General features: G+C 37.2%; 2 protein-coding genes and 1 pseudogene across 4 annotated transcripts; 1 reads left to right on the top strand and 2 right to left on the bottom strand.

Moving 5' to 3' along the window:
• Positions 1 to 956: 956 nt before the first annotated feature.
• On the bottom strand, positions 957 to 2,039 carry LOC103342819 (auxin-induced in root cultures protein 12 pseudogene; annotated as a pseudogene). Its single transcript, XR_016128237.1, has one exon. The product of XR_016128237.1 is annotated as an auxin-induced in root cultures protein 12 pseudogene (transcript).
• Positions 2,040 to 3,957: 1,918 nt separating this feature from the next.
• Positions 3,958 to 7,331, bottom strand: LOC103342818 (protein NRT1/ PTR FAMILY 4.2-like). 2 transcript variants are annotated; one of them, XM_008246476.3, is made up of 6 exons: positions 7,172 to 7,331; positions 6,835 to 6,998; positions 6,266 to 6,483; positions 5,282 to 5,686; positions 5,056 to 5,174; positions 3,958 to 4,809 (listed from the first exon to the last, which is right to left on the bottom strand). In XM_008246476.3, exons 2-6 carry the CDS (start codon positions 6,959 to 6,961, stop codon positions 4,071 to 4,073), a joined length of 1,608 nt encoding a protein of 535 aa, XP_008244698.2. In that variant the 5' UTR covers positions 6,962 to 6,998; positions 7,172 to 7,331; the 3' UTR covers positions 3,958 to 4,070. The 2 variants fall into 2 exon arrangements, with proteins under 2 accessions (XP_008244698.2, XP_088909950.1); XM_089053824.1 differs by lacking the exon at positions 7,172 to 7,331 and having other exon boundaries at positions 6,266 to 6,589; positions 6,835 to 6,954.
• A 1,643-nt stretch (positions 7,332 to 8,974) lies between these two features.
• On the top strand, positions 8,975 to 10,790 carry LOC103342816 (large ribosomal subunit protein eL32z-like). Its single transcript, XM_008246475.3, has 4 exons — positions 8,975 to 9,081; positions 9,225 to 9,319; positions 10,211 to 10,392; positions 10,491 to 10,790. Exons 2-4 carry the CDS (start codon positions 9,230 to 9,232, stop codon positions 10,618 to 10,620), a joined length of 402 nt encoding a protein of 133 aa, XP_008244697.1. The 5' UTR covers positions 8,975 to 9,081; positions 9,225 to 9,229; the 3' UTR covers positions 10,621 to 10,790.
• The last annotated feature ends 337 nt before the right edge of the window (positions 10,791 to 11,127 follow it).

Below are 11,127 nucleotides of genomic sequence, written 5' to 3'. Positions count from 1 at the left end.
GAAATCAGGATAGAGGGGGAGAGAGAGTTTAATTGTAATTTTATAGTTTTTAAATTTTTTTTATTCATATTATTAATCAATTTTGATAAAATAAAAATAACATTTTGCCCCTGTATTTAACAAAAAAGTTAACAAAATTGACAGCAGGACCATTTGTCCTAACAAAATTAAAATTAAAGGACCACGGGAATTATTTTGAAAATTAAGGTACTCAAATGCAAATCAAATCTAAATTTAAGGACTAATAAAATGATTAACTCAACTATTTATGCAAGAAGCCTTCCTTTAACTATATGATAAATCGGGTTGGGTACGTGGTGGACACAAAAGCAAAGGCGGTGGGACTAGCGGACGACTCCGGTTTTTTTATAATTTCAACATTTTGGGTGTTTTAAGAAACTCCCTTTTTATTTTTCACCCATAACTCCTGCTTAATTAACTGAAACAAGTATTAATAAATTATTTTAAAATTATTTTACTAGCGTGAGCCGCCCACACGTTTATAGTCGGCCGAAATTTAACTATCGATACTAAGTATCCACACTTCTCAAAGTCTATGTCGCTCATGCGTAGTGTTAATTTGACTGTGATGTGAATATTATGCGAATGGAAAGATCACTGGTTTTTGAAATACCATAAAGATCGAAATATTTACATGGCAATCATTTCCCTTTACCGTTCCCTTTCTAATCTAATTGTCCTTTTTGGTTTGTCAATAATCACTATCTTTATTTTTATTTTATTTTTAAAATTCAAGGTACAATGAGGCGCTAAGATTACTCAAGTAACAATGTCAAAAAATTGACAGACGAGGATTAGGCGAATTGGTAAGGTATTCTACCTGCATCTAGCAGGTGAGTTCAATTCCTCTCTTCGTACATAGAATAATTTAAAATTTTGCTTTATAATTAAAAAAAAAAGGTCAAATATTAAAAGAAAGAAAAAAGTGACCAACGTGAAAATAAAGGAAAATATTAAACTAAATTAAATGGTACAAGCATTTTTCCCCATCACAGATCCACCCTATCAATTAGTGACCAACTAGAGCCATCTCTTTTCTCTCATCGATCCAAGATGCAGAGGATGAGAAGGAGGAGATATAATTTAAATAAATGGGGAAATCATAAATATCATGGAAAATATAATAAATATTTCCACCTAAAAGTGTTGAAATCTCCATCTCCCACTTGGACTCATCAATAAGAAAAAAAATTTATATATAAAAAAAAACTAAATTTAGAGAGCAATGAGAGCTCCAAGAACCAAAAGCGAAACAGAGAACAAACCCATGTTTCCTCCACTCCCAATCCTCAAGGCTCCGCTACCACCACCACCAGTGCTGTTGGTGGTGGTATTAGTACCAGCGGGAGTGCCTGTAGTGGAATTGGCCCCCAAGGACAAGGTGCCAAACGACTTGAGATTGGCTGGGGCGACGTCATGCTTCTCGGGGAAACCGGAGGTCTTGTTGACGGCGGAGCCCACCTGCCAGACCTGGTTCACGGATGCCGCGTCCTTCGGGACCTTGACGGTGGCGAAGATCGTGAAGCTGCCGTTGGAAAACTCCGCGCTGACGTCCCAGACTTCGAACGAGAGTTTTCCCGGCACGATGGAGTTGTACGAGGAGATGTTCAATGTGTTGACGGCTGGTGCCCCTTTCTCATTCTTGTAGGCTAGGAGGGTCTGGGCCCCAGCCATCTTGGTCTGGGTGGGGTTGATGGCCCAAGCGACCCATCCGTCAGATTTGGCCGGCGTCGCCACGAAGGCGACGGAGAGAGAGGAGTTGGAGGCACTGTACGTCCAGTGGAGGTAGGAACTGAGGTAGGGGAGGTCGTTGCACTGGGCGTAGAGCTTGTTGTTCTTGAATGTCTGTGAGGTGCAAGTGGCTGCTTGCGCGGGTGAGATTAGCAGAGCCAGGAGTGAGATCCATGAGACTGAGACAAGAAGAACAGGATGAAGAGAGGAAGCCATTATTGGAGAATATGGACAGAGAGACTGGTTGTCAAAAGAAAAAGGGCGAGAGATGTTCTTCTGAATGTAAAGGTTGTGGGGCAATATATATTGAAAAAAAATTTGTTAGATGCATTCGATACATCACGTGTCATGCTGATACTGTGGATGTACAAGATAATTTCTCTTTTGTATTGGTTTTGATTGTATGGTTTCGTTATAACCGGTTGCATACAACTAAATAAACCCGTAATAGTTGTATGCAACCGATTTTTTCAAATGTAATTAATCGTATCACAGTTAATAATACATAGTTGTATACAACCGAGGGTCGTAAAAATAAAGAAAAAATGGGTCACAAATTGAAAAAATGGAAAATGGGAAATAAAAAATTGGGGAAGCATGTGGGCTGCGTGCAACAATGTAAAGTGTACCGTTATATGGGGGAGGCACTTGGAGCAGTCAGCCATATGCATTAGCTCTCTTTTTCTTTTGGGTTGGTGAATGGGAATGGTTGAAATACTCTTTCTTTTTTGGGTTCTTTTAGTCTTTGCCTTCTCTCCACTTTTAGGTTGGAGACGACTTTACATCCATGGAATTGGAATTTGATTCCATTTCCACATATGTTGTCACAGTCTAAAAGCTCCTCGAAATGGCCACGGGAGGACCAAAATGTTGTCCTCAGTTGAACATGATGTGTCCCAAGTCTCAAAATTACTAGAGAAAATAAGGTTTTTTTTAGCATAAAAAATATGTAATCGGAGTTTATCCTAAAATCTTACACCGATAAGAAAATGAGTTGTTCAGAATCTTCATTGTTACCCTAATAAGAATATCACTCCTAAGAGAGATATATACCACCTCATTCACCGCGCTACATGTCTCCAAGAGCCCATAGCCTCTTTTTATTTTATTTTTAGGATGAGTATTATAAAATAACATACCTTAATTTCTGCATTCTCAGGTACAAATTTATAAATAAACCTAATCCTGAGTATTTATAAAAAAACCCAAGCAATATTTAAACATAGAAACACACCCAAAATTAACCTCAAAGTTAACTGCATTTTAACCTCCATTTTGGGTATTATAGTGAAATTCCCTTTTTTCTACTGATTTTATATATTATTTTTGTCTGATTCAAATAAACTATCTTCCTTTATTTATTTTGTTTTATAGTTTTCGAGAAGTTTAAACAGCTTTTTATGGTCAAAGTAACATCATTAAGTTATTAACCCCCCCGCAGGCCAAGGAACTTGTCTTTAAAATTATATGACTTGCACGTTTTTAAGGGAAGAGGTCTGAGTCAAACCAGATTAGGTTAAGATCTAGGACTCCTAACATCTATTTAGCCTTTTGATCGCTCCCGCTATGTGGATTCAAATAGTTTGCGTGATGATGCCAGGAAAAGAATTCATTTTAGTTTTTTCAATTCAGATCAAGGAATTAAAAAATGATTCCTAATTGACAAGATTCAGTGAATAGTTTAAGTTGACAAATGCGAAAGCTTTATCTAGAATTCTTGTTTTGCATCTGATGGTAACGCATCGGAACCCTATCCTTGTTGCTCAAGAGCCAAGTGAAAATAGAGATAAATTTTATCGATCAAACAGTATGATATGTTATGTTATCATTGCCGACTTACTTTGGTGACATAAGAAGATATTCAAAATTTGAACTCTCAAACCCAAGAGTTTTAGTCTAGTAAACGGTACAATGATTTGTTGAATCACTGGTAGGAGCCTAGAGGGTTGACAGCTGAAACAGGATCGAAATTCATGCAGAAAACAGCAGAAGAAAACGACAACGTATGAAGTCCCGGTAGGTGGATATAGCTTGTACATATTCCAGGAGCATATTTCCCGTGATTATTGTCTTTGACCTTAATAAAAACACATCAACTTCAAATCCTCAACACACCCAACAGCCATTTTGATTACAACTTATGATGTTGACACACCCAACCCAGCCTGCATCGGATTGAAGACACAAGGACACCCAAAAAATCAATGACGACGAAAATGGAGGCCCATTAAACTTTGGTTTAAACTTTAAAATTTTAATTAAGTTCATAATGAGATGTTACATATAGTTTTAATTAAAATTTGTCACACCTAACCTAATTAATACTGCTTAGCCCAATACATGTAGTTGAGGAAATTGAGGGTGTTGAGAATGCTGAGAAGGGTGTAAAAAAGATCCAAACGTGAGTGATTTATGTCATTTCCTCCAAGCCATTCTCTTCCAAATCTTCCACTGGCTGAATTTACTATGGACACCAGCACAGAGCTCAAAAAGTAGCCCATGGAAGTTGAGCACCATGACAAGGCAGTGCACGTGCTTTTCATGCTATCAGGTGCCTCTGAGTAAAAGAACTCAAGCATGCCTCCAAGTGTGAGCATGTCTGAGACTCCAAGCAACATGAACTGCCAGGCAAGCCAGAACACAGACAATGTGGCATTGTCCAGAGCCGCCTCGCGCCTCTTAGCTTCGACTAGGGCAGCTACAGCCATCGATCCTGATGCAAGAGCTAGCCCCAGGCCTATCCTCCAAAGTGGTTGGAAAATGTGGATTTTTTCTGATTTCTTGGAACTTAAAATTCGTTGGAATTTTTCGTATAATGGAATAGAAGCAAGCATAATGGAGAGGGGGAGCACACTTAGTGACTGAGTTGGGATTTCAAAATTGTTTAGTTTTCGGTTCATTAGGACCCCTTGCACCACTGAGTATGTCTGAAGTTGTGCTAGGCAACAGTTCATCATGATTGTGCTTGCAAAGATTGGTAGATGGCCAAGAAAAGTTCTTGTTTCGTCAACTTGAGCTTCACTAATTGTGTTGTCAATCAATGCCTTGTCTAGGAACCTGAGAAATTATAGGCATTATTAGACCAAAAGTACATGAAAATGGTATACAGAGTTTAATTTTTCTTCCCTCTCAAAATTTGAGTGGTCTCATATGGTAGGCCAGGACTTGTTTATGCATGTCCAAAAGCGTGACACTATAATTTAATCCCACTCAAACTTTAAACACTCATTAGTAGGTCTATTTGCCATACACTAATAACCTAAATAATTAGGGACTAATTGAGAGAGGAAAAGAAGGACTTACTTGAACTTGTTATGGGATTTTCCATCAACTCTGTTTGGATTGATTGCAGATACTGCATACTGGTTTTCTACTCTCTCTTCTGGTGAGGCTTTACAGTTTCGAGCTGCAGAAGCTAGTACCTTTGACACCACCAAAAAGAAATAAATTAAAATCCAAACAGAACAGTCTAGTTGATATATATATATATATTTTTTTTCAATTGCATTTTGTCTAAGTATAGTTTTACCTTAATGATTCTTGTCAATGCACTTCCACCAGGAAGTTTGTGTCTATAAAATGGGCTCCCACTGATGAAAATTGAAAGTGCCAAACTCAAGACTATGGCTGTGATAGTAAAACTCCAGTTCCAGCCTTTGTTCTCTTCCACCCAAACCATAACAGTGCAGCTTATGAGGCCCCCAAGGCAGAGGGAAAAGAAAAACCAATTGAAGAAGGCCGAGATGAGCCTCTGGTTGCCGTGATCAAGCTGATCAGCACCATGGGCAGGCAAGGAGGCATTGATTCCACCTACACCAGCAGCCATGCTATAAAGGCCAGTGTACAAAATGGCTGCTTCAGACTGAGAAGGCTTTTCATTCAACGCCGGTCGAAATTGAGGATTTTGAGCTTGGATTGTCAGCAAGATTAGCCCCTAGAATTGGTACCAAAAAGTTTGTTCAATTTCATGTCACATACTGATATGAAGATAGGTCTTATTTGTTGAGAGTTAAGCTGCATACTAGTTTTGAATCAAGCTGCAGATGTTAATCCTGCAGATAAATAGTGAAGAGAATGAAGAAATCAAAGGAGCTGAAGAACTTTCCTTTCTTGGTAATAGCTGTTATCCAACGGCTAGTTTTCTTACTATTTTAGGAAACTCTACAGCTGTAATTCTTAGCTGTTTTAGTCCTTCCTGCTGTAACAATTTCTAGCCTAGGTGTAAGAATCATAGCCTCCAATGACCTTGAATGGCTGGAGATGAGTCCTTGTGTCCTAGTTTTTAGGATCTGTTTTTTTGGCAGCTTGTGTCATGCATATAGTGTGATTTTGGCTCTGATGCAATACAACGGAAAAGACTGAAAACATTCTCATTCTCTCTGTGTGTTTTTTCTCTCCTCTGCATACGTTGCCTACACTGGTTTTGGTTTTCTGTAAATCAGTCACTAAAACCAGCAAGCTAAATACCAAATTCTAACATTATTAACCCAAAAACAATATATATAGACCATACCAGCAACTCAATTGTACAGAAGACGACAAAGGTTGTGAATCTTGTGAAGATTGAGTCAGCAATGAAGCCTCCCAGGATGGAGAGCAAGAAAGAAGTCCCCATGAAATTGGTCACCATATTTGCTGATGTAGCATGTGGATAATGCATTGACTTATTGAAGTAAGTGATAAAGTTAATGGCATTGGCTAAGAAGACCATGTTGGTAAACACCTCAACAACTGCACACAAAAAATATATTATGACCAAATCACCTCATAATAGAACAATCTCTCTCTTGATTATCAAATTTGTTCTGCATCCCTGATTTAGTTTGTAAAATATGAACTACAAAAAGAAAAGAAAAGTGTAAGATATGCTGGTATATATGCAGAACCTGGGTTAAAGGGTTTGAATTTGAGTGAGATAAAGTCATGAACTTAAAATCTTATGCGAAAATCTCGAGACAACCCAATATATTACTTCCTGCTTCCCTCCCTAGCGATTGAAAAAGAAAAAAAACTTACCCTTTAAAAGACCATTTAACCATCAATTAAAGATCATAAGTTAAGATCCCTGCACTTGCAACTTACCACATGCAAAGGCAGCAGCTGTAATTCCACCATGCTTTCCAGGATTTGCCTTTCTTCCTTTCCAGTCAACAAATTGATCATCACTTTCTTTCTGGTTGAAAACATTTTGATCTCTCTCTATACTCATCTCTAAACAACCCAGTTGCAAGTGAAAAATCCTGCAGCTGATATTGAACAAAACCAAGAAGGCAGAAAATTAAAGTGAAGAACAAAAAGTTTCTGCAAAAGAAGAAGTAGAGTAGAAAACATATAATTTGGGTTGTGTTTAGGTGATGTGGGTATTTCCCTATGATCTGTACCACAAATTACATGAGATGGTGTGGGCTGATGAACTTACCAAAAATGATCAACCCTAAGGTTTGAAGAAATGAACCAAAAGAAGAAAAGTTGGGGAAAGGTGATATGCTTGCTGCTGATCAGTTGTGAAAGGTAAAATGAGAAGGAATATATAAGAAGAAGAAAACTGAGGCTAGAAACAACTTTTAATTACTATGTGGGGATATGGCTAAAGGCTATGCAGACACTTGTGTCCAAACCCTGCATGTATAATGTCACAATGCATGCTAATTAATTACAATTTTGTCAAAGCAGTTGGAGAGTGAAACAGATTCCAGAGATCCTGCATTGAATGCCTGCCCATTGGTTTGTATGACACCTTTGAATTTCAAGGGGGGAATTAGGAAAGAGACCATTTATAGGAGACTAGAATGCATAATTTTCAGGGAAATGCCTTGTGCTTTGGTTACTTTTTTTCACCTTTGACACACAGGGTCATTTGAATGAGTGATTATACAATATTATAGTATTATGGTTATGTGGTACATCTTGTATATGTGTTATAATATAAGTGGACATATTTATTGATACTATTCTCTAAAAGGAAGGAAAATAAACCATGTCGTCTACCCATATCGTAACATGTATACAAGATATACCACGTGACCATACTACCGTAATATTATAAAATTTCTCCCCTAGTATTATATAATTTCTCCATTTAAATGGAGAAATTCAAAAGAATGGGGTTTGAATGATTTATTTATTTACATAGACAGTGCATTGAAATTACTAATTTCAATGCAAGATCATGTACAATGACTCATTTGAAATCATGAAGCATAAATCTTTTTCTTCATTTTCTTCCTACATAAATGCTATTCTTTTTGTATTCCTACCTAACATCATATGGGAACCATGTAATTATGTCCCATAAGAAGTTAATTATAAATATTGACTAAAATTCCTGAATTTGACACCTTTACATTGATCTTCTTAAGAGTTATTAACACCCCTTGAGATTTCTTGTGAAAACCCCTTCAGTCTCAAAATTACACGAACAAGGTCAATTTGTTTTCACAAAACCCATTTTCATTGATTAATCGTCCAAAAATTGATGATTTCTTTTTTTTTTTAAAAAAAATTATGCAAATGACAAAATTAACCTCAATGAAGTATATGCAATCTAATCTCAAGGCCCAATTTTGTAATTTGGAGAATTGTTTTGTATAAAATCATCAATCTTTGGATGAAAAATTAATGAAAAGGGGTTTTATGGAAACAATTAAAAACCCCAGGTGTTTGTGTAATTTTAAAAACCTCATGGGGTGTGTTTTTTTTCTTTTCAAGGAAGAGTTTCATTCTGAAAACTCACTTAAAAGAGGATGGCACAGATACAACAAAACAAAACAACTCATTAAGGAAGCTCAAAAGTGATATTCTTAACGCCTTTACTACCTAAATGTTGTGCAAAGGAAAAGGCTCCTTTCTAAGCAAGAAAAAGCTTACACGAAATTGGCCTTTTTATCTCTTTTATTTAAGTCAGAAAAGGCGGAAATATATTCTCACTCTATCCATCTCTCTCATCACGTACATAACTAAGTTTTCTCTCAGATGAGCTTTAAATGCGACAATAAAACCCAACAAGCAAAACCACCACACTCCACCAAGGAAGCCCAGGCCACAAGCAATCAAACCAAGGCAGCCAATATTTTCTGTTTCAACAGATTCAAAGTGTTTAAATCAAGTAACTTGGACTTTGCTCAATTGGGCCTGGATTGGAGGCGATGATCCAACTGATTGGGCTCGAGACTCCCTCACGGCCCAAAACAAATGAAATCTTACGGTGTCGTCGACCACAGCAGATTGCAGCTATTTCGTATATATTCGCTCACTTAAAACCCTAGGTCCTCTGTGCCCCTCCCTCCCTCAACTCCTCAGCAGCGCCATACTGCTCTTCTTTTCAATCAGGTTCGAAACCCTAATCTCTGATCCTTCTCTGTTTTCAAAACACCATGCTTTTTGGCCTAATATTTACAGGAACTGCTATTTATATTATTGTTTGGGAATATAATTTTAGTAAATTCATGATTTTGTTGTGATTTGAGTGACAGAAACAATGGCTGTCCCTTTGCTGAAGAAGCAAATTGTGAAGAAGCGTACCAAGCACTTCAAGAGGCCCCAAAGTGACAGGAAGATATGCGTCAAGGTATGAATCTCTGGGTCATTTCATTTCTGTTCCTTTTTTTAAAAGTAATTGAATCGTACGGATTGTTTGAAATTTCAATTTTATTGTAAGAAGTATTATCAATTGTTCTGCTTGATATAACTTATAATGGGGTCTTTCAGTATGATTTACAATGTCTTAAGCAATTAGGTTTTGGGATAATTTAATTTTACCAATGCATGCATATTTTGTGGTATTTGCAAGGCAATGAAGATAATTTTAGTTAACAGATTTGTATTTGCTTCAAATATAGTAGTAGCAAGTGTATTCTTCACAGACGTGGAGAGTTGCGTATGTTTATTGGCGTTACACGAAGTCGGATTTATCCATCATTTTTTTATTTGTCTGTTTGGCTAAGAGTGTGATTAGAATATGAGAACGATTTAAAAAATGACTTGCAGCGAGGTGATGAATCTCATTGTTCATCATTTTGTTGCTTAGCAAGGAGATTCTTGCTCTGGTTCTATATTTGGAATGGTGTATATGTTTATGGGAGTTACGAAAAGTCGGATTTATCCATTGTTTTGTTTTGATCTATTTGGCTAAGAGTGTAATTAGAATATGATAACGATTTAAAAAATGACTTCTGGTGAGGCGATGAATCTCATTGTGCATCATTTTCTTGCTTGGCAATGAGATTGTTGCTCTGGTTCTATATTTTGGATAGATAATTTGGCCTGCTAGAGTTCAAGTCTGGATAGTAGATGCTTGCTGGGTGATCAAGTGGTGTAATTTCTTATCTTATTTGATGATGAATGTTGCTTGTTTTGTTTGGACGTGTTGAAGTATCTCAGAGATCCTGACTTCTTTGTGCTTCCATGCATCCTGGGGCCCTAATATGAAATTGCTGTGGTTGGATCTTATTTATGGCAGGAAAGCTGGAGAAGGCCCAAGGGTATTGATTCACGTGTCAGGCGAAAGTTTAAGGGATGTGCCTTGATGCCCAACATTGGCTATGGTTCAGACAAGAAGACTCGCCACTTTCTCCCTAATAAGTTCAAGAAATTCGTTGTGCACAATGTCAAAGAGGTTGAAATCCTAATGATGCACAACAGGTATGCAACAGTTCCTTTAAAATATTTTTCACAATCTTCAGAGAAGTCTTTTATGCTTTAGAGTTTTCTTACCTCTTGTTTCTCTAATGTAACTACAGGACTTACTGTGCTGAGATTGCACACAATATTTCGACCAAGAAGAGAAAGGAGATCGTCGAGCGTGCAGCGCAGTTGGATGTTGTTGTTACCAACAAACTTGCCAGGCTGCGCAGCCAGGAGGATGAGTGAGCTTTGGAGCTATTATGGTTTATTTTGCTTCGTGTGTTTCCTACTATGTTAGTTTTCAGCATTTTGGAAGAAATCTTATGCAGGATTTTGATTTTGTTTTCAATTCTGTACTGTTGGATCTAGACTATGTTACTAATCTAGCTATGTTGAATGACATGAAGTTCCGTCCACTCGTGTTTGGTTTTACCATATTTCTTTGCCCCTTCCGACCATATTTCCTTTTTCATTCTGTAGGAATCTTGTTCAGCCTAGAAATAACTAAAATTTACATTCATAACTTGTGATTTGAGTTTCATATGCGACGCAGAGAAAGAGAATACTTGACTGGAGAATACTTTACAATGAGATTTTCATTTCGAATGTGTTGAATTGAACGTCCACGTTTTTCTTTGTTTCGCTTTTTCATTTGCTTTTATATAATTCCCTTTGTCACTGTTTTTCTATCAACATTTGGCCCAACTAGATCCAAAGTGCAATTAGTATTTCTGTTTTCCTTTTTCAATAGGG

This window comes from Prunus mume, linkage group LG6 (assembly GCF_029339155.1).
Source record: "Prunus mume cultivar Tortuosa linkage group LG6, ASM2933915v1, whole genome shotgun sequence".
Lineage (NCBI taxonomy): Eukaryota > Viridiplantae > Streptophyta > Magnoliopsida > Rosales > Rosaceae > Prunus > Prunus mume.
The sequence above is the reverse complement of the archived record's forward strand: the minus strand, read 5'-3'. Positions and strand labels throughout refer to the sequence as shown.

Excerpts from the sequence above, each read along its gene's own strand:
- LOC103342818 (XM_008246476.3), bottom strand. The coding sequence starts at position 6,961 with ATGAGTATAGAGAGAGATCAAAATGTTTTCAACCAGAAAGAAAGTGAT. Across the intron at positions 6,484-6,834 it reads AGCTGCTGCCTTTGCATGTG|TTGTTGAGGTGTTTACCAAC; the intron begins GTAAGTTGCAAG and ends TTTTGTGTGCAG. Across the intron at positions 5,687-6,265 it reads TCTGTACAATTGAGTTGCTG|GGGCTAATCTTGCTGACAAT; the intron begins GTATGGTCTATA and ends TACCAATTCTAG.
- LOC103342816 (XM_008246475.3), top strand. The coding sequence starts at position 9,230 with ATGGCTGTCCCTTTGCTGAAGAAGCAAATTGTGAAGAAGCGTACCAAG. Across the intron at positions 9,320-10,210 it reads ACAGGAAGATATGCGTCAAG|GAAAGCTGGAGAAGGCCCAA; the intron begins GTATGAATCTCT and ends TATTTATGGCAG. Across the intron at positions 10,393-10,490 it reads ATCCTAATGATGCACAACAG|GACTTACTGTGCTGAGATTG; the intron begins GTATGCAACAGT and ends ATGTAACTACAG.